The sequence below is a fragment of the Convolutriloba macropyga genome, chromosome 7 (assembly GCF_964194025.1).
Source record: "Convolutriloba macropyga chromosome 7, txConMacr16.3, whole genome shotgun sequence".
In the NCBI taxonomy this organism is placed as follows: domain Eukaryota; kingdom Metazoa; phylum Xenacoelomorpha; order Acoela; family Convolutidae; genus Convolutriloba; species Convolutriloba macropyga.
The window spans coordinates 41,814,049-41,836,533 of record NC_134474.1 but is presented as its reverse complement, the minus strand read 5'-3'; the positions used below and the strand labels follow the sequence as shown (position 1 = coordinate 41,836,533).

At 33.1% G+C, this 22,485-nt stretch overlaps 1 protein-coding gene across 2 annotated transcripts in view; it reads right to left on the bottom strand.

Annotated features, from left to right (window-relative positions):
• LOC142342876 (vesicle-associated membrane protein 7-like) overlaps positions 1 to 18,122 on the bottom strand; it is an 87,474-nt gene extending 69,352 nt beyond the window's left edge. The window contains exons 1-3 of one of the 2 annotated variants that reach the window (XM_075394516.1): positions 17,479 to 18,122; positions 14,380 to 14,476; positions 8,319 to 8,423 (exon numbers count right to left, since the gene is read on the bottom strand). In XM_075394516.1, the coding sequence (XP_075250631.1) occupies positions 8,319 to 8,423; positions 14,380 to 14,476; positions 17,479 to 17,639 (363 nt within the window). In that variant the 5' untranslated portion in view covers positions 17,640 to 18,122. The remainder of the gene's footprint in view (positions 1 to 8,318; positions 8,424 to 14,379; positions 14,477 to 17,478) is intronic. The other variant, XM_075394515.1, reaches the window with a different exon arrangement.
• Between the last annotated feature and the right edge of the window lie 4,363 nt (positions 18,123 to 22,485).

The following is a 22,485-nucleotide window of genomic DNA, read 5'->3' as shown; positions in this document are numbered from 1 at the left end:
TTGTGGGAAGGAACACTGTTTTAAGCCATGTTTCGTGCTATATGTTTTTTATTTTTATTTAAGGGCAGTTATAGTTTAAATAATTTTTGTAAGAAAAACGGGTAACCTCAAAAATGGACATATCGACTAATTTTACGCTCGTGGATGTAATGCAAATAACAGTAAACATAGGATAACTAACTATATCTTTTGCCACTCCTCTAACATTGCCGGCTCAATCCCATTACAATCCCCCTCTCCATCATAGCGAATACATAACGCATAGACCCCTCCCCCAAATCAAGTAATTATTCCCCGGGGTTGAAAAGTGTCTCTGATTTCATACACGGATCATATATGATTCCATGCAATCCATACTTCGTACGATCCTAGTATTAAACCGAAAAATCATATATGATCCCTGTATTCCCTGTATGATTACCAAGAAATCATACAAGATCCTGGTATGATTACCAAGATTCATACACTTTTTTACCTGCAATTTAAATTTCAATGTTTATACACAAGGTATCAATTATGTCATTCTCAGGCATCACTTTGTGAACCTCCAAAACACCCTGAAATGAATTATTTTTTGCAAAATTGGGTGCTGATTGAAAAATAGGTTCGTCGATAAGACGAAATTTTTCATATTCTTTGAAGCAAGTTTATACATAAAAAAATCTCAATTATTAGAATTATGCAACATAATTGTTTGCATCTAACATTTAAATCATTTTCCAAATACGTATAAAAACCAAAATTATGGTTTTAACGCACCAAAAATCAAATGCCCACTGCACATACGATATAATAAACTTAAAAGCCCTCTGACTACAATATACGGGAAATTTTGGCATCAATCAATGTTTTGTGTACCATATATAACCTTGAATGATTTCTATTTTTTTCGATTTCTACTAAAATTGAAAATTATAAAGTTCACCGGCATTCACTTTTTTGTATGATTCCTTTATAATTTCTAAGAAATCATATCAGATCTTTGTGTGACTACTAAGAAGTCGTACAAATCATATATGACCTAGTGTGATTACAGAGAATCATACCCTAGTTCAAAACTAATGCCAAATCTGCAAACATTTGCAAATTTTTGCTCAATAATGCCAAATTTGTAAAAATTTGCAAATTATCTCTTCACAAGGTCAAATTTGCAAAATTTTGCAAATTAATGTTATTTTTGCAAAATTTTGCAAACGATGGACCGAGTTCGTTCCGGTAGAGCTCTGCTTAATTTATCAATGTGGCTTATTTTCCTAAAAATTTCTCAGTGATTGCTTGATTTAATTGAAAAATGTTCTCCTTGTAAACGATTTGTGTGGTACAATCACCCTACAAGGCCAACTGCGAACTATAAGAGACACAAATATTCAACCGTGTTTGCAATTAATGAATTATTTTACAAAATTTGCAAATTTCTTTATAAATAATTGACATTACGTTAAAACTAGGGTAGTATGAAATCGAAGAAATCAAAGAAAGTTGTATGATCGGTGACCCGCAACCATAATAGGGCTGTAGCTTTGTTGGGAGGGGGGCTATAATGGGAAAGGGAAAAACCCACATTAGCAGTTATCAAAGGTTTTTAACTCAATATCTTTTTTACCGCCATGCTTTGATTATATCAATCAACCAAGTCTAGGAATTAATTCTTCGACTGCTAAATAGCGGAAAACGTATTCAAATAAAATTTTCAAGACATAAAAGTTTGTTTAATAATTTTTTGTGGTTTTAGACAAACATGTTTTGTTTGTCCAGCGTTGCTGGTAAGAACACAAAGTAATGTGATTTGAAAGCATTTATGGTACATTATGCGGTTGAGTGCACTCTAGATAACAGATTTGGCTTCGCACCTCTCGACAAATTAGTTTACCTTTTCAAACCAAAATATCAATCAGCTTACAAATTACTTTATAGCCAACCCCCACATCAACTCGTGGGCTTATTACGAACCGTTAAATGCTTGTGAGTTTGATACTCATTATGTGTTATAGACACAAGCTCATTAAAATAACAAAATGAAAGTTAATCTTGCGTGATTCAAGAAGCCTGTCTCTTATATCATTCTTAAGAGTAATTAAACCATGAAATGTATATCTAAAGTGAACAATAACAAAAATTAAACTCATCTTGGTGAAAACAATGACCAACACATATCAATCTCTCGATTTAAATATTCGATCCCCTCTTTGACAACAATTTGGCAATATCCATGATTCGATACTGTCAATTCTTAATCTGACATAACAAATAACTTGTATGTTATTCTAGTCGCCCAATAAAACTTTTCAATTTAGATTAATTCACTGTCAGTACAATCCGGAGCCATCGCTGTCCAGATGAAAACCACAAAAGTTTCTAGTAAAAATCGGTATTAAAAAAGAACTAAATCTTGTCTAAAACAAAGTCAAACGGTATTGGTTGACCTTGATGGCTCGGATCTTTTCTGTTTGCCCCCCCCCCCACTCCTATATGATCAGTCTGTTTACTTCCCCAAATATGTTCTTTTTTGTCCTTAGAAATCCTTCAGTTTAGGCACAATAAATTGCTGATATCGTTAGACGATTGGAGGGATTTTTGTTACCGGTTGTCAAAAAAAAATTACTGCCACAAAGCTAATCCTATGCAAAATAAGCACAAAAATTGTAAAAACCCGCATTATTATTTGTCTGCATACGTTTTAAACAAATTGGAATTACTGTAAATGTGCGTTAATTTCAAAAGTTTAATTGCATCAATAAATTATGTCGTTTGTGCATAAGTGATTATGTAAGAGTACGAAATGCAGATAATATACTATAGCATGTATAGGGGGGTTCAAATGGACGTGGGGGGGGGGGGGGGGGGGGGACACAGAAAAGATCCGATAGTTCAATGTGAGGCATGAAAAGCCACATTTAGCATCACATCCATATCGTAGTTGCGCAACTGGCTAGTGAGATATAAATGATAAGATGAGAACTGTGGGAATGAGTCTTAGTGATAAATAAAAGAATTTAAAATGTTGCCAGCAAAACTGCAAACGAATACTTTTATTTCTCTTGGAAAATTCTTTTAAAATTTTAAAGGAAGTTTTAACTTAAGTCAATCTCACCCGACAAGAGATTGAAAAACGGAAACTGATTATTTATTTTCAAATTAAATGGAATTTTCCATAGTTGTCCGTTAAATTGCCAATGACCAGTGAATGATCAGCGGGGCAACTTTATTTAGAGGGGCGGGCTGTAGCCTAGATAATTTGTTATGGGTGCAAAAAATTCGGACAAATGTGGGTTTCAAATCCCTCACTTCCATCTTAACAGACTGAAGCATTTTAAATTAATCTATGAGCGCCGCACGTTAGATCTTACGCAAGTTACTAAGAAGAAAATTGTTTTCAGATAAAAATGTAGCTTATATATAAGTACTGAAATTGGAATTTTTAAATAACGCTGATTCAAAAAGTGTCCATCTTTATATTTTTAAGAGCAATTTATGTCGGTAATTAAAAAAATCAAAAGATTTCCATTACAATGAGTACTTTACCCCTTAAACATAAAGTAAGTGACAACGCTGCTATCTGGTGCATCTGGTGTCAGCCGACAAGTTTTATTATCTCGCTCACTTGAATCCGAGTGAAACCAAACGTGATAATGTTGATAAAAAACATGTTAGAACATGGGAAAATTTTTCAAGGTTTTTCTCTAATACTTGCTATGAAAACAGTAATATATGGATAAAATTGTACAGTTTTTGTGTGTGCTTCAAGAAGTGAAGCGATTAAAACGTGCAATGATTTTGCTCAAGAACCTCAGTACCGGGACACCTATTTTTAGCTCCACATATTAACTACTGCCATTTATCAATTTCATGTTATGACTTACATAAATTTTTTGTTTAAATCACTCAGTTGATCAATACGTTCGTAAAGATCAAGAGGTTGGCGAGCGAAGAAAATTAATTGACAAATCTTGAAAAAAACTTAACAAAATCATAACAAGAAATTGTAGTGAATCTAAGTTATCACATGTTTGATATGGCATGAAAATTTCCGCAAAGATATTCATCATCTTAAATGTATTATGACTTCGAATTTTTCAGTTGTTAGTTTGAAAGCATCCGCAAATTTCTTCATATAACATTTGTTTGGACTCTTAAAACTATCAGCAAAACCTGATAATTACTAGCCCAAATATATCCCGTTTTGCTTGGTTTTAAAACTAAATATTCTTGTGTCATATAAATTTTATCTTGTTGAACATTACTAAGGATCCGTTTTCTTGAATAAGAATAAATCTTGCTGAGAGTTTACACTTTTATGAAAAAAAACTAGTTCCTAACTAAATTTGAAAAACAGATAACAAAAATCTGCCAAAATGTTTCAAATGGTATACACTAAATAGTACCTAAAATCAGATTTTACGATGAATGATAAGGTAAAGCAAAAATCAAGATTTAACGAGCAATATTAAACAAGGAGGCTCGGTAATGTGCGATTGCACATAAGGTTCCGACCACCTCATCCACAATTTTGGCATAATTGTCTACCAAATTAGGAACAGGTAGAAAACCTAAAAATTATTTTTAGGAATCTCAAAAAAACCCAAAAAACCCCGAAAAAACACAAGCAATTTTCAAAAAAATAGTGTATGAACAAACAGATAGCCTCCAAAGCAAATAACTCATTGGAGTAAAAAAATGTTGCGTTAGATTAATGAGATATGTCAATATTAAGAAAGCGAATGAAGACGAACAGCAAAATCAAACAACAACAAACAGTAATTAGATCAAAAACTTTATGTCAGTTTTAAAAAACAAAACCTAATGACAAAGTCAACATGCCGTCAGATAAAACTATAGAAAAACAAAATAACTTATAAATCACCAGAAAACATATGGGACCAGTCCATAAAAACGTTCGGTAACAATTAGAAAAAAGAACAAAAACAGTAAAGTTAAAAAATTCGCTTATTTTTTTAAAACAATTAACTTCAAAATGATAAAAACCATTAGAAATTGGGTAAAATATCCTAAAAATTATACGATTACCAATGCTTCTATATTTGGGCATTAAGACCCGTCCTTATTCATTTTTTAATGCGGCTAAAAAGAACAACAAAAAGACCACAAACAAAAATTCAACTAAAATTTGCAAAAAAACGTTGTCGAAGCCGCAAGGCCAAATTTTGGCCCTCAAAATTTTTTTCAATTGGGCCTTCTTCAGAAACCGATAGTGTAGTATGTGGTCTTTCATAAATGAGACTAGCTAACAAGTAGACAAAAAAGATAAAAGAGCAAAGGTAATCAATAATTTTGATTTTTTTGAAACAAAACTATTTCCAAAGTCATGAAAGCCATTAATTACCGATTGAAATACATCAAATGGTTCGTTAAAAGAAGCTATAGAGACCTGCAATAATCTAGAATATGTCTTGCGTCAATAAAAAGAACGTCAGTTATGACAAAAATCAAATTAATTTACTTTTTTTTTGTGAAAAACCTGTGTCGAAGCCAGTAAGGTCATTACGAATTCTTTCAAAATGTTAGATTCTGTGACATCAATACTTTTTGACACCTTCCTTTGACAACAATAATGTCATATTTGACCTGCAATTAACGAGACTAGGTAACAAAAAATAAGAAAAAGCACAAAACTGCGAAGTTTAAAAGTTTTTTTTTTATTTTGGAGAACAATTGTTTAGTTCTAAGTCATGAAAGCCATGAGCTGTCTACTAAGATTAGAACACGGGCTCATTTATTCAATTTTTTGAAAATCATTGAAGCCTGGAAATTTAATACGACTAAAAAGACAACAGTAAAAACAACAGTTAAAGACAAAATTAAAAAATTCAATTAAATTCTTTAAGAAAGAAGTGTCGGAGCCGTTAAAACTACTATCTATATCTTTCCGAAATTTAAAATGTTCAATTGTGTTTTATCGTGAACCCCAATAATGTGATATGAGAACCGTCAGTGATGTAATAATGTGACAAGACTAGAAAACATGAAAAACTGGCAAATATCTAAAAATAAAGAAATCTGAAATCTAGTAGTATCAAAGCCAAAAAACTATAACTTAAGGCTTAAAACCGCAATAATGAATTAGTTTTAAACCAGTAGAAAGGAGAATTTTTCTTTCTTTGCCAACACTAAGCTACAAGTTGACCAACTTAAGAAAAAATATAGAGGCAAATTTAAGTAGGGCATTATTTGTTTTAAAGTCAATTCTTTTTAAAAGTCAACAAAACCATAAGCTCTCATATAAAAAACTAAATGAATTAGCATGGAGCTGCTGAGGAAACCAATTGTACCTATCACTCCTGAGCTTTGATTTGATATGTTCTCTTCTATAAATAATATTAAAAAATCAATTCTTTTTGGATTGTAACAGTCCAAGATTGGACCAAAACTAGCCTTGCTAATTCTCATCGTCCATTTTATGAATGCTACAGATATAGATAATTTGTTAATTTAAACTTCTGCGTTTTTGATAATCAACGAGTAACGTTAGCAAAAAACGGCGAAGTTCTAATTACAGAGCACTCTCAACAGAAGTGGAAGTAGGAATAACCCCTTTGAGTCTACAAAAATAGTATTAGCGTTATTTGGGGTTGTACTCCCGCAAATTTACTCAAAGTGGACTAAAGAAGCTTACTACGTGCTGTTTTTGATGGAAAAAGTCTGCATTTTGAAATTATCAGCAAGAAATTTTGACACAAAAATTAATCAAAATAGTCAACATTACGTTTTTGTCTTTGAATACAAAATCAAGAACACTATTCTTAAAAGTTTTAGAAATTGTTTTTCAAGCTTCACGAAAATTTAGGCAAAAATTCCGGAAAATATGAATAAAAACAACGGAATTCATTCTACTTTTCTCGGAAGATTAAACTTCGATAACTCCCTGTAAAAAACGAAAGTTGAAAAAATCTTTTTTATTTCATATTCCTCTATATTTTGTGCACACAAAAGTCAATTTGGAAGGGAAATCTAAAAGGGTCTCCCCATTGTATGATTCTCCATATTAAACCCAATTTTTTCAACTGAAGCCAGGAAAATTTTTCATTGTTATTGAATCATGCAAATGGCATTTACAAGATGCCTTTAATTTGTCAAAATTCACAGAGTCGTTCATATCCTGGCAAAGTGCGTCATGTTTTGGTTTACTGGGAGCGCTTCATAAGCACATTAACATTGGATCATGGAGAATTAGCATGGAGCTGCTGAGGAAGCCAATTGTACCTATCACTCCTGAGCTTTGATTTGATATGTTCTCTTCTATAAATAATATTAAAAAAATCAATTCTTTTTGGATTGTAACAGTCCAAGATTGGTCCAAAACTAGCCTTGCTAATTCTCATCGTCCATTTTATGAATGCTACAGATATAGATAATTTGTTAATTTAAATTTCTGCGTTTTTGATAATCAACGAGTAAAGTTAGCAAAAAACGGAAAAGTTCTAATTACAGAGCACTCTCAACAGAAGTGGAAGCAGGAATAACCCCCTTTGAGTCTAAAAAATTGTATTAGTGTTGCTTGGGGTTTTACTCCCGCAAATTTAATCAAAGTGGACTAAAGAAGCTTACTACGTGCTGTTTTTGATGGAAAAAATCTGCATTTTGAAATTATCAGCAAGAAATTTTGACAAAAAAATTAATCAAAATAGTCAACATTACGTTTTTGTCTTTGAAAACAAAACCAAGAACAATATTCTTAAAATTTTTAGAAATTTTTTTTCAAGATTGACGAAAATTTAGGCAAAAATTCCGGAAAGTGTGAATAAAAACAACGGAATTCATTCTACTTTTCTCGGAAGATTAAACTTCGATAACTCCCTGTAAAAAACGAAAGTTGAAAAAATCTTTTTTATTTCATATTCCTCTATATTTCTGTGCACACAAAAGTCAATTTGGAAGGGAAATCTAAAATGGTCTCCCCATTGTATGATTCTCCATATTAAACCCAATTTTTTCAACTGAAGCCAGGAAAATTTTTCATTGTTATTGAATCATGCAAATGGCATTCACAAGATGTCTTTAATTTGTCAAAATCACAGAGTCATTCATATCCTGGCAAGGTGTATCATGTTTTGGTTTACTGGGAGCGCTTCATAAGCACATTAACATCAATTTTTCACTCCTAAAGAATAAATTGCTTTTCGCACTACCTATCAAAGATCAGTTGAGCCGATCTGTTTTGAGCACAACGCTGTTATGCTCGCCTTAGATTTTTGACATGAAAAATGAGTAAATGAATGGATCAGTTTCGATGTTTCAAAAATTTTTCAGATAAAAAGTCCAGAATAACTTGGACTAAGTAGCAAAACTTTGTCGTCACTTACCATCAACTGTTTGAGAACTGGTCTGAATTCGTAGTTCAGTTGCAGCTCAGATGCCGTCTGACTTCGCGCAACCAGACTCTCGGAGGCATTGAATCTCTTGTGCACCTGACGAAGAAACAAATATACTGAAAACGGAGAGAAAATCTCAAAGTTCAATGCATTACAAGTTTATTTTCATCAGAATCTCGGAATCTTTTGCAAAATATATTTTTTAAATTTTTCTAGGATTCCGTTTTCTACTCTTAAGACCTAGAGGAAGACTTTTAAGTCGCATTTCCTTTAGCCTTTCCTTCCTTCCCCCTTTGAGCAATCAATACCATACAAGGGAAATGAAAATGAGAAAATCTTCTATTGATTATAAAGCAAAATTGAATGATATGGAATCAACGAAATTCAGAGGCAATTAAAATCCATTCTGGCAAGTATAAGCCGATATCGCTGATAAAGCGTTTATTCAACCGTGGCAACGATACCAATGTAATGTGCTGCTTTATGTTCGAGAAGGTAAAATAAAAAAATAAAAAAAAACACTTGGCTAACTTGATCAAAACTGACAATAAATCTCATAATACTACTTTCTGATATTTTGAATTGAAACTAATAGGTTTGGTGAGTTAAAATAAAAAAAAACAATTTCTCAGATCTGGGACATTTCTTGAAAAAAGAAAAAGTGTCAATAGCTGTATTAGATTCTGTTTGTTTGAAGTTTGCAACGAACTTTCTGAATTAGAATTTCATTCCATTTTTTATGTAATGTCAGTTTGGAAGGGATTTCAAATCAAGTCCCCCGAGTTGTTGAGACATGGCCATGGTCCTATTACGTGGCCAATGTCCGAAAAAAAATTCAAAAAATTTCGCGTTTTGAGTTCTTTTGCGTTTTGCGATTTGAGGAGTCCAGTGACCAAAACGTGTCCTCATTTCTCACGATTCATATCTCACTTTTGACAATGGAATTCAGCTTGGCAAAATGTGGAAATAAGTTACTCATATCGTTACTTCATTGAATTAAATGTCTTTAAAAGGGATTCAGGAAAAAAGTTTACTTTCAAATATTTTCTTTAACAAAACTTACAAGGCGATGCATGACCTTGCAGAAATTCTCGGCACCTTTTGCAAAACATTTTTTAAAATTCTTCCAGGATTCAGTTTTTTACTCTTAAGAAATAGAGGAAGGCTCTTAAGTCACATTTCCTTTACCGTTTTCTAAGTTCCACCTTTGAGCAATCAAAACTATACAAAGGAAATGAAATTGAAAAATCCTCCATTGGTTATAAAAAGAAACCTGAATGATATGAAACCACAGCAATTCAGAGGCAATTAAAATCCACTCTGGCAAGTAAAAACCGATACCGCTGATAAAACGTTTATTAAACCGTGGTAACGATACCAACGTAATGTGCTGCTTTTTATCGAACAGGTAAACATAAAAAATCTATAACACTTGGCTAACATGGTCAAAACTGACATAAATCTCAGAACAATAATTTCTGAAATTTTGAATTGAAACTAATAGGTTTTGTGAGTTATAATAAGAAATCAATTTCCCAAATCTGCAATTTTTCTTGAAAGTAGAAATAGTGTCAGTAGCTGTATTAATTTCTGTATGTATGTTTGCTTCAAGCTTGCAACGATCTTTCTAAATTGGAGGTTTATTCCATCTTCTTTTAACGTTAGTTTTTCGACAATGTAAAATATTTTTGTTAGCCATGGTATTTCAACTAAAGCATTCAATGTCTACCAAAACACTGTTCAAGATAATTGGTTCGGTTGTGAAGGGGTTTCAAATCAAGTCTCTCGAGTTGTTAAGACATGGCCACAGTCCCATTACGTGGCAAATGTCCAAAAAAATTTTCATTAAATTTCGCGTTTCGAGTTTTTTGTGGCGTCATAGCGTAGAGGTAAAGTGTGTGATTCACACGCCAATGATTGAGAGTTCAATATCCTGCCTCCGTGGAGCTGTCTGTGTAAGGATGAGCTCTTACGTAACCACAGCTTCAGGTTGACCATAGCCTGACCAATGTTGGCTGCAATAATGGTACCACGTGAACGTCTCAGACGCAAAAAATTGGCCATATTCACCAAAAAAAGTGCATTCATGCTCACCAAATGAACAGTCTGAGATGAGGGGAATAACTGAAAAAGGACAGCTGAGAACAGGCTACTAGTAATACACTGCAGACTGAAAGCCTAATTCGCTGCGATTACGCGGAAACACATTTATTTATTTTGCGTTTTGCGTTTTGAGTAATCCAGTGACCAAAACGTGTCCTCATTTTTCACAATTCATAAGTTACTTATATTGTGGAAAAGGCATTTTATCACGAGTACTGTGTTAGATGATTTTGTTCATTGGGAGAAAAATTTTGCATCTTTGACATGACCACTCCTTTTATTGTCATCTTTAAGATCGAAGCAATTCACCTGGAGCTACCCACTGACTTCCAGGACTTGTTGTTATAGCGTTCTACAAATTACCAAGAGATTTCTTGCGATGTTTCGTTGCTTAGATTGAATTGTTCTTTGAAATGATACCATAGACATGATCTTAATATGCCTGTTAAATATGACAATATCGTTTCACAAATAACGTTTAAGTTAAGAACACGAACTAGCCAAGCTTTCGATATCAAAACATGATTTGGGACAATTCAAGCAATCGGAGAGAAAAACTCACAACAGGACTAGAGCTTGCGCTTTCGTATGTTTGGCCCTTCAAGATGCATTACGTGCCAGTTACCTAACGTGAGGTTAATGTGGGATTATTTAAAAGATAAGTATTTAATTTGACATATAGCGCAGACAATACATGATTTGAGCCAATCAAATGTCAAATGAACAATGCGACATTCATCATATTATTCTTACTACACAAATGAAACAAAAAGTCATACGCAATATAAAACTCAATTGTATTTTGTGAATGAATATACTCGTATTCGTATTAAACGCCTCTTGAGCAATGCATTGACTAGACAAATCTAGATGGCTGCTAATCTGTAGGCAGACAAACTTTGATAAGAAACGTTAACTCAATTTATGGTAAAATCTAAATTTGCATGTAAACCTGACTGGCAGAATTTGCATTTTTCAACAAATTTTTATCCTGTTACTATAATTTGACACACTGTGGTAGAGAAAACCTTAATCTAGAGGTTTTTAACCCTAAATATTGCATGTCATATCATTCATCACAGTTTTCTTTCAAAATGGTATGTCGGCAACGCTGGCAGGACAAAAATAGTAAAAACACAATTTTTCCGATATTGACGATGATGAAAAAGATAGGGAGTAATTTTAAATTTCCGTAAATTTTAAATATGATGTGAAAACATGGTGTAAAGCTAAGTCCACGCATTGAACAGTCCACGCCTTGTTGCCAATTACAACAAAAATTTTCCTTGTTTTCTAGATATTTGAAAAACGATAACAAAAAGGTAAACAACTGCTGTCCTTAGATTAAAAATAATGTTGTCGTAAATGCTCAATTTCAAGAGCCGATTTACCAGTATCTGATCCTCCCTTTTCAAACAGTACCGTTCCTTCAGCTTACCGGAATGCGAACTCAGATATTGATAGTTATAGATTGCACAAAGCCAAAGATGTTTTACAAATCAAGACTTAATACTTCTTCGAGAAAACTGGCAATTGGAAAGTTTCACTCAAATATTAATCGAGTTTTCCAAAAACAACAATCCTGGTCATCTAAGCAAAAGATACATATTGGTCGCATAGTACTTGAATAAATTTCAGACTAGTTTGATATTACCAATCCCTGTTTGATAGGGATTTGGTGATCAGCCGATTGTTGACACTATCAAAACTAAAACTTTTTAAATTATAAAAATGAACATAATTATTTCTCAAACATTTCAATACTGGAAGCAGACCTAATGATGTCACAAACACATTCCTGAAAAAAACAAAAGCCGAGCAACGCATTTAGCAGTAGCGGACGTTAAATGACCATCAGCTACATCGATTTAAAGAATGCAAACATAAAAAAATTACAACAATAAATCTTAATTATCGAAGGCGATGGTTTTTTTGAAATTATGTCATGTAAAATCAATGAAAATTTCTTCACTATTTCAAGATTCAACTAGTAATCATGTTGAGGTTTTGTGTCTTCAAAACTACGCGATCTAATTGTTAGAGTTTACATTCTAGTAAGTAAGCTGTGATCATAAGATGGTGCTTGAAATGGTAGCTGAATATATAAGAGCATAGTGAGACTCTCGCAGTGTGGAACAATTGGCTTAGTAGAGGGCACAGGATTGCAATCAATTAAGAGATTTTGGGGCCGCAACCAACAAAGGTAGCAAATTTTATTCTCACTGTAAAGATCTCATAACAATCAAAGAGATGCTCTAACAGTAATTTCCTTTGCCTAACGAATTTAATATATCTGATCATACATATAATACTGGATTCTGACCAAAAATAACTACTACATGGTAAAACATTACCTCTAAAACTTGATGCAATCATGTTTTCTTCTCTTTAAAAGCAAATACTGAACTTCTTTTTCAAATAATTTTCAGGTGTTAGGTTTTGTAAAAAAAAATGAAGTAAGAGCAATATTTGAATGTAGTTTTTTTTCACGTAGAGAGATTATCAAAAAACGAATAACTCAACAGTTTAAATCAGTTTAACTCAATCAGTCAAACAAAATGCTACAACGATTATGAGTGAAACTAATACGAGTTTAAGGGCAGAAGTAGCATAAGTAAATGACTAGTAGTAACACTAGGGGGGGGGGTCACGCACTGTAAAAAAACGACCCCCTCTAAATCGTTACATTTGGCCACTAAAATTCTTTAGAAAAGCCCTTAAGCGCGATGGGACAAAATATTTATCGAAAATAAACGTAACAATTTTCGGCCAAAATGAGGGGGTCGTTTTTCTACAGTGCGTGACCCCCCCCCCCCCCGTGGTATGCTACTAGTCATTTACTTATACTACTGGCAGAACAAAAACTCTTATACCTTGTATCCATTGTAAACATTCAGGACGCCGAAATCATGAGAATAATTTCAACAGAGTTCCGCAATTTTCAGGTGTTAGGTTTTGTTGTAGCATATTTACTTATAAGTAGTATAAGTAGTTGTAGTAGCTGTAGTAATGTGAACTCATGAGAATAATTTCAACAGAGTTCCGCAATTTTCAGGTGTTAGGTTTTGTTGTAGCATATTTACTTATAAGTAGTATAAGTAACTCAATCAGTCAAACAAAATGCTACAACGATTATGAGTGAAACTAATACGAGTTTAAGGGCAGAAGTAGTATAAGTAAATGACTAGTAGTAACACTAGGGGGGGGGGGGTCACGCACTGCAAAAAAACAACCCCCTCTAAATCGTTACATTTGGCCACTAAAATTCTTTAGAATTTTAGAAAGTAGAAAGTAGAAAAATAAATTTATCGAAAATAAACGTAACAATTTTCGGCCAAAATGAGGGGGTCGTAGAAAGTAGAAAAATGAATTTATCGAAAATAAACGTAACAATTTTCGACCAAAATGAGGGGGTCGTTTTTCTACAGTGCGTGACCCCCCCCCCCCCCCCCCCCCCCGTGGTATGCTACTAGTCATTTACTTATACTACTGGCAGAACAAAAACTCTTATACCTTTTATCCATTGTAAACATTCAGGACGCCGAACTCATGAGAATAATTTCAACAGAGTTCCGCATTTTTTGAGGCCAATATTTTAACCCCCCCCCCCCCCCCCCTTTTTCACAACCAAGTCTCAATTTACTCTACTTATTATTCATCTCAAATTTGCGTGATGAAAAAATTAGAAAGGTAAAATCTCCGTGAAATTCTTTTAACAAATCAAAACCTAAACCTGTTCTGATCCATTTCAAGACACCATACACGATGCAAATTTAACGACTGCGCCAAAATACCCAATACCAAACACTAAATTTATTCTTTGACCTTAACGTTCAATAACCTGATAATTTCAACAAATATTGAGCCTCTTTTGGGTATCACGTATTGACACTGATCTTAACAAATGCCAACTTGTTTTGCATCAGTAACACCACACCACACTACTTACATCTTCCAGGAACTTGTACGACTGTTCTACAGAGTAGGCGGAATCTGTGATCGTAATGGCAACTATACTGTCCTTTATCAAACAGTGCAGTCGATATCTAAACACACCGGGCACACTTATAACCAGCCAGTTATAAGTATAACAAATAAGAATAAAGAATATTAACTAAGCGAAATTGTAATTTGAAAAAATAAAAGCAACTGTAGTTTGAAAGTATTTTTAACTATTAATGAATTAAGCCAATTGTTATTTTTTTAAGTGGTGAGGTCGCAAATATAACTGATAATCAAATTTAACAGGTCATTATAGAATATAAACCCCACCGCTGAAAGTATTGAATTTGAAATTATGATGGTGATTTTGATAAAATTCGACGTAAATCTGAAAGGTAGTCCTGGTATTTTTTGACGGTGATAAGAGCGAATAGTAGATTTGATTGTTTTGAAGATCGCTTTACACCGGAGGCAAGTAATGTACTACGCGCAGTTATTACTAAAGAGGTTATAAGTTGCTCCAACACAGCATGTATTCAGTCTGTGCTATCTATCTATCTTTGCTTACTATCACTTATTTTTTGTAACGTATCAGCTGTTTTTTGAGCTTCACTAACTTTACAAAGCAAAAAGTGCGTTTTAGAAGTCCAATTTAAAACTATCTGAATATAACCCATTGTTCTTTGAGTTTTTTGACCAATTTTTCAGTCTCAACGTGTACATTTAATACTCAATATGACTATCTTTATCATCATAGTTCAAGTTTTGAAAAACGATACACATTTTGATACTTTTTGTGATTTTTGTGTGTAATCCACTATCAAAAATTGTGTATATATATCAATACGAAGTTTAAGTTAAAAAACTTGATTACAAAGCAAAAATGAAAGCTAGCACAAAGCTGCAGTTAATTTATGACGTGACTAAATTACGCTCAAGATATACTTGAAACTGCTAGCGTTTGTTTTTTATTAAGTTTTGATTGGCCATTTTTCAGCTCAATATTATGCCAATAGTCGTTGAAAAATGAATAAAAAGTAGCTTTTCATCATGGCTTTATAACGACTCGTAAAATTATTCAATGTTTGGGTGAGAAATTTGTAAGCATTACGGTCAGTTCTTTCAAAAAATGACCTTTTGATGGTAAAATCTTCAAGGTACATTACAAACCAAAACTAATATAAAATATAAATGCGTGTTTTGTTTGCTATGTGACAAAAAGAAGATTATTTACTTGGTATGAAAGCTATTACACGTAAACACAGCTGCGTTTTGATTAGAAACACTTTTATCATGTAGATTTCTCTTTCAATCTTTGCTAAAATCTAATTGATTTTTTCCTCTGTTTAGACGTATTAGACTACTGTTCAATAAATTCTGTTAGATTAGCTAAACAAGCACCGTACAGCTTTGAAAGAGCGCGATTTGGCTTTACTCTAGCGTAAAATGACGATTTTAAGTCGAGCCGCTCGATGGCGCCTTATCGTTTCACGCGTCGAATTCGTACCTCATATCACATTATGATGGGACAGTTTTTAATCATTATCTGTAGATAATAAATGGCTCATTAAAACAAAATGACCCACGTTTAGATGGTCATAAAAACACACAATTGAATGACGACAATTAAGCGATATCTAATGCTAGCATGTATTGTGCTAAAACTCTACGACATAATGTGATTTTTGTAAGCTATACTGTTTGAACAAAACATGGCCGAGACATGAAAGGTCGTGATGTTGTTTTTTCAACCATTATTTCTCCCTTTCTATGGGGAGAGGGGTCAGGATCTTTATGCTACCCTCGCTTTTCTCTCAATTAAGTCAATATATGTCCCATCGATATCTTTTTCGGAGAGATCCATGCAGTTGAAAAGCTATTAAAAAGGTGAATCGACGCTTGATGAGATTTTAAAATTTTGTTTTTTTTATAGGATAAATGCAGCTCAAATTTAAAAAAAAGATCACTTTCTTTTTTTCACGCCACCAAATTGCTGAAAATCGCTCCATTTTTATTCAATTTTGTCTGTAACGCAGGCTGAGGTGCCTGACTAAAAGTCGATATGTCCAGACCACAAGGGGGCATCGTACATTCAAATTTACATGTTCTGGGAAGCTTATTTGTACATTTTGTAGATAAGTACTCTGGGATATTTATCTGACTTCAAAAGAAAATAAAGAAAAAAGGTAAGTTAAAGCAAGTCCAACAATCATGACGGAATATAGAAAAATTTATCGTACATATTTACCAGACGCAATTATTCAAATATAAAAACTTTGCAGAAATTGAGTTTTTTTCGCGGCAATGAAGTATAAACTCAGGCCCCCTGTAACTGTTTTTTGGGAAATGCAGTTCTGTTCTTCTATTTTTCTAAATATTAAGAAAAATCGAAATTAGTGATATTAAATACTTTAACTCGCGTTTGGTATTTTGTTTTTTTGTTCTATATTTGTAAACTTGGAAGTATTTTTGAGATCAAGACTAGTTCGGTGCGCGCATTCGATTTTTTTTTCGATTTTAGTAAACAATTCACAAGTGCAGCCCTTGAGAACTAAACAAGGGTAATGAATAATGAACGTTCCTTAGAACCAAGAACTTTCTCAAAAGAGCTGTGGTGTGATTTGGAAACACATCTCCCAATAATTCGAAAGGGTTTGAGTTCTGATTGCCATTTTTTAAGAAGTTGGTATCTTTTTTTAAAGTGAGCGCGTTGTCAAGGAGAACACCCAAGAATGTGGTATATGTTGAATGCCCAACACATTGTCCATCGATAGTAAGATTCAATTAGTTTAGGTTCAATAACGTTCAACTAGAAGAGATGGCGCTTGTTGCACTGAAGATTACAAAAAGTCGGCCACTTTGTCATTGAGCACTAGCAGTTGTCATTTTGTCCTTGATCATAAGATTTGGTTCATTGAGATTCGTGCAAATTTTTCTGCCAAAAGTGCGTGTTTTTCTAGATTTTTAACGCGATTCTAGAAAAAGTCAAACATGCAGTTTATTATTATTGCCTAAAAATTATTACCTAAATCATTACGTCCTACAATGCGGCAAAAGTTGGCTAGATGAAAAGCAAAATTGTCGGTCAAAGTTATAACAAACTAACTCTCCATAAACTCTCGAGTCCTTGAGCACCCCAATGGTTGACTGTCGTGAAATAACAGAGAGGAGGTGCTGGGATGCCACAGACATGAGACTACCCTCAGTCCCAACAGTGCAATCTGCCAATATCACACTCTCATATCCAAGAGCAGAGTAGTACAGCATTATGGTGACGTCACACACAGTCGCAGTAGTCGACTTGAGTAAAATGTAAATAGTTGATTGGATTTTAAAACGTGGGTCTATAAACGTGGGTGAGATGGGACTATAAACTGTGACAACCTAGAAAGACAGATAAAAAAGATTCCAAAATAGATAATTTTTTCTTGTTATTTTTGATTGGTAGTCGAAGCTGATAGTTTATAGAATTAAGATGTTGAAAACAGCTAAAGTTTTCTATTAAACTTTTGGTGTAGCTTTTATTAGCTGTATTCTGTGAAAATTTGAGTTTTTTTTTAAACTGGGACAATATCAAAACTCTTGATTGAAAACTTTGATGAATGATAGATAGTTAGTGAATAATGAAAGCTGAGTGCCCTAAATTCAAATGAACAGAAATCGTAGTCTATGAATTAGTGAATAGAATGTTGCTCTAATGCAAACCAACAGAAGAGTATCGCTATTTAATTCTTCATAAAAGCTGAATAAGTTTGAACGGCGTTTGCGCATAATCTATAGCAAATTCAAAAGCTAATAACAAAACAGCAAAGTCAAGAGAAAGCTGCCACACGTTCTCAGTTTGTCGCTCTTTGACATACCAACGACTTATTGTTTGTCCCAAACATCAATTGAACCAACTTTGAAGTGCAAATTTTGTGCTCTACTAATGCTTCTTGTCAAATATAATCGATGCTGTGTTGTAACCAAGGTTGAGGCGCTTGAACCAAGCCAGCTCTGCCCTAGTCAAGGCCTCCACTTTGTACTGAAAAGTCTATAAGGGGGGGGGGGGGTGGGGGGTAGGGGGACCACCTAATTGATCAAGAATTGATCAATTAGGTGAACATGAACCTCTGAATTATATGTACAACTCAAATGAAGAAGGAGGTTTGATAATGTTCGTTCGTACATAAAGTTCCGACCCCGCTAATCCACATTTTTGGTATAATTGTCCACCTAATGAGGAACAGAAAGAAAACCCCCAAAAATTCAAGTATTTTTCAAAAACTTTTTTTGAACAAAAGTATCGCCTCGAACGCAAATTTTTCAGCGGAGTAAAAAAAAAGAATTAGATTGATGAGATCTACCAATACTAAGAAAGCGATGTTAGACGAACAACAAAATCAAACAACAACAACAAATATTAATTAAATCCAAAAGTTTATATCCATTTTTCTAAAGAGAAAATGAATTACAAAGACAATATAGCGTCACGTAAAATTGAAACTGATCAAAATAACTTGTACTTTACTAAAAAAGATATGGGACCAGTCTATAATAAGGCTCGGTTACAATTAGACAAAAAACAGCAAATTTAATAAATTAGTTATATTCTTTAAAAACAATTCATTTCAAAGTTATAAAAACCCTTAGATATCGACTGAAAACATCCAAATGCCTTGTTATAACCGATGTCTATATAAGAAGGCGTTAAGACCTGTCTTTAATAAATTTTTCATGCGGTTACAAAAAGAACAACAATTAGAGACAACAAACGAAAAATCAATAGGATCTTGCGAGATAACAATGTCAAAGACGTAAAGCCAAATTTTGACCCTCAAAATATGTTTGGCTGCGCCTTCTTCGAATGCCAATAAAACGGTATGTGACCTCTCATTAATGAGACTTGGTACAAAATAACAAAAAAGAGAAAAAGTGAAAAAATTAAGAAATAATTTTAAATTTTTCGAAAACATTTTTTTTAAAGTCATCGAAGTCATTAGCTAAAAACGAAGTAATTAAATAAGATCAATTGTTCATCAAGAAAAAGCCTGGATACCCGTGGCTATCCAGATTATGTCTTACTTTTACAAAAAAGAAATACGAACGAAATAAAAAAAATTAATTTGCAAATAACCCGTGTCCAAGCCAGTACAGTTATAACGAATTGTATTTAAACTTTAGATTTTTAATCACTTGTGCCCTATTGTCATATGTGAACTGTAATTAATGAGACTAGGTAACAATGACACGCACACAAAAAAAGGAAAATGCGAAATTACAATAGTGTTTTTTACAACAATCGTTTTCAAGGTTTTGAAAGCCATCACCATCAGCTCTGTATTCAATTCAGAATATAGGCTTATCAAGCCCCTCCATATAAAACCAATGAGACCCGTCATTCTACAGGAAACATCAATTGAGTAAAAGTTAAAATGAAAACGACAGATAAGGAAAAATGTAAAAAAAACTAAATTAATTTCTTCGAGAAAGTGGCGTCGAAGCCGTAAAAACCATAATTGTAAAACCATAACCGTAAAAGCACCTTTAAAGTTTTTTGATATATACAATTTTAACTTGTTTTGATTGCCATTTATGTTAATTGTTATTAAATTGATAATGCAAAAAACCGAGAAAACGGCGTTAAAATTGGTCAAACTCCTATAATAAAAAAATTTTGCTAAATTTGGTAGTATCAAAACCAGAAAACAAAAAATTAACGCATAAAACTGCAAAAAAAGTTAAATTGTATTTCAGTAGACATAAGGTGCAAATTGTCAAAATTAAGATAAAAACATTGGTCAAATTCTAAAAGCCATTGTTTATTTAAATATCAAATACTTTTAAAAGCCAAAACAACCGCAAGCTTTCGAGTAAAAAATAGCTACATTATTTTGGAACTGCTTAGAAAATCAATTGGACCTATGAACCGAAAGCTTTGATTTGTATTATTCTCTTCTTTAATTAACGTAAATAAAAATCGATTTTCTTTTAAAAAAAAGACCAGATGTTTTCAATCAGAATTTTTTTTGGATTGTAACAGTCCAATATTGGACGATAACTAGCCTTTCTATTGCTGTTCCTGCATCAAAAAGACACAATTGTGTTTCAATTGTTATAGATATAGATATTTTGTTAGAAAGAAAATAATTGCTTTGCTACGTTTTTGGTAATCAGCGAGAAAAGTAAGAAAACAATTTCAGAGCACTCTCAAAGAATTGGAAGTAGGACTAGCTCCTCTTGGAGTTTACAGAGATTGTGTTTTTCTTTCCGACAAAATTAATAAAAATGAACCGAAGAAAATTTCTTCGTGCAAATTTTGATGAAAAATTTTGAATTTTGAAGTATTTAGCCAAATTTTTAGCAAAAAAAATAAATCAAAATATTCAACAAATTTTTCCCTTGAAAATCAAATCAACAACATCAATGTTATCATCTTTAACGTATTTTAGCAAAACTTACTAAATTTTAGGCAAAACTACCGGAAAATATGAATAAGAAAAACGCAAATCAGTCTCAAAATTCACAAAAATTTAAACCTCGATAACTCGCATTAGAAAATGAGAACTTTAATTCCCTGTTCTACGCTGGAGCGGCCTTTTAATGGTACCACTCACCACTCTCTACGATGAATATCTTGACAGGTCAAAATTGACGGAACAAAAAAACTCATTTGAGTGTATTTTTCCTCTCCCCTCAAGAGGGGTCGGAACCATTAAAAATGTAGAAAACAGGATTCTTCGTTATTATCAGTATATTCTATTTACTAATATTGCCTAATTTTTTCATTGAGAATTCACTTGAAAGCATTTGCCCAAGATGCGGACCATATGTTTTACAAAATTTATTTCTTAAAAATTTTTATAAAACTGATTGTCTTAGCGGTTGCAATGTACTAACTAAGCACTCTAATCTAAAAGAGTCAAAAGTTAGGTTCCAAAGGTGACAAGTTAAAGTTGACTAGGAGTGAAAACTCCGGCCTCTTTTCTCATAATTTTTACCTGTTATTTGTTCAGGAAAAAAAAAGAGTATGGTACCAAAAGCAATATTCTGCCTGTAATTAGAAGAGCTGATTTGTGACATCTTCTTCAGCAATTTCTGTGTTGAAAAGTGCAATATTGGCAATTACAGCAGTTTCTCCTTTGAACCCTGAGAGCACTGATGTTAATACACTTACAAAATGGACAAGGAACTGGCCATCTTTTTTTTTTTTTTTAATCTTCAAAAATGTAAATTTAAAGTTATAACCACAAAAAGAGCGTTTGGTTAAATATTTACATTTTCAAAATCGCCTCGTAAATATATGAATAGTTTGGTCTTTATACTTCAGTAGAAAAATTTCCTAAAGCCTCTTACTTGTCTATCTATTGGAACACGTTCATGCAGTTTGACCATTTCGCTGCTTAGTTTTTCCTTAAATTTGTTTTTAGTTTTCTCTTCTCGGATTTCAATTGGCAAATTATTCCATTTCCTAGAAAAATTTCTGATCAGTGACCTGTCACTCCATTTGGATTGGCACTTATTCTTTGGAAAAAACTGGACAGTTCTGCAGTTTTTGGTCAATTCGTACTTTTCAAGAATCCTGAGAGAGGAGTTTTTGGTTTCTCGACTACTCTGTTTATATTGTGAGAGGAGGTCAAAAAATTTAAGAAGACAAACTTTTTCCAACAGGACAATTTTGTCAACTGTGAATTTTAAAAGAAAGTCGACGAAGAACGGGATCAAGTCATCATGAACAGCTCGAAATCACACAAAAGCACGTACAATTCCTGAATGAAGATACAGAAGGAAAGAGACTTTTTTTCGCACTTTGTCAACATTAATTTTGTCTCAAAATCAATCCTGAAGGAAATGACTCTCATCTAATTTCTCTTCCGACAGAAGAGAATGCATAGCTAAGAAACAGTTGGTTTGTTTGTGTGAAAAAGACAGCGAAAAGAACATTGACCTTGTTGAAAATAAGGATGGCCGCGTACACAAAAACGCTTGATAATTTACTATCTGAACTAGAAAATAAAGAAGAAAACTCGTTGATTCCTCAAATTCTGCGTATATTACAAACGGAACTTGTGCATAAGGCTGAAGAGATTGCCAAATTAAAAGAAGATGTCAGTTATTTGTCCAAGAAGATTAA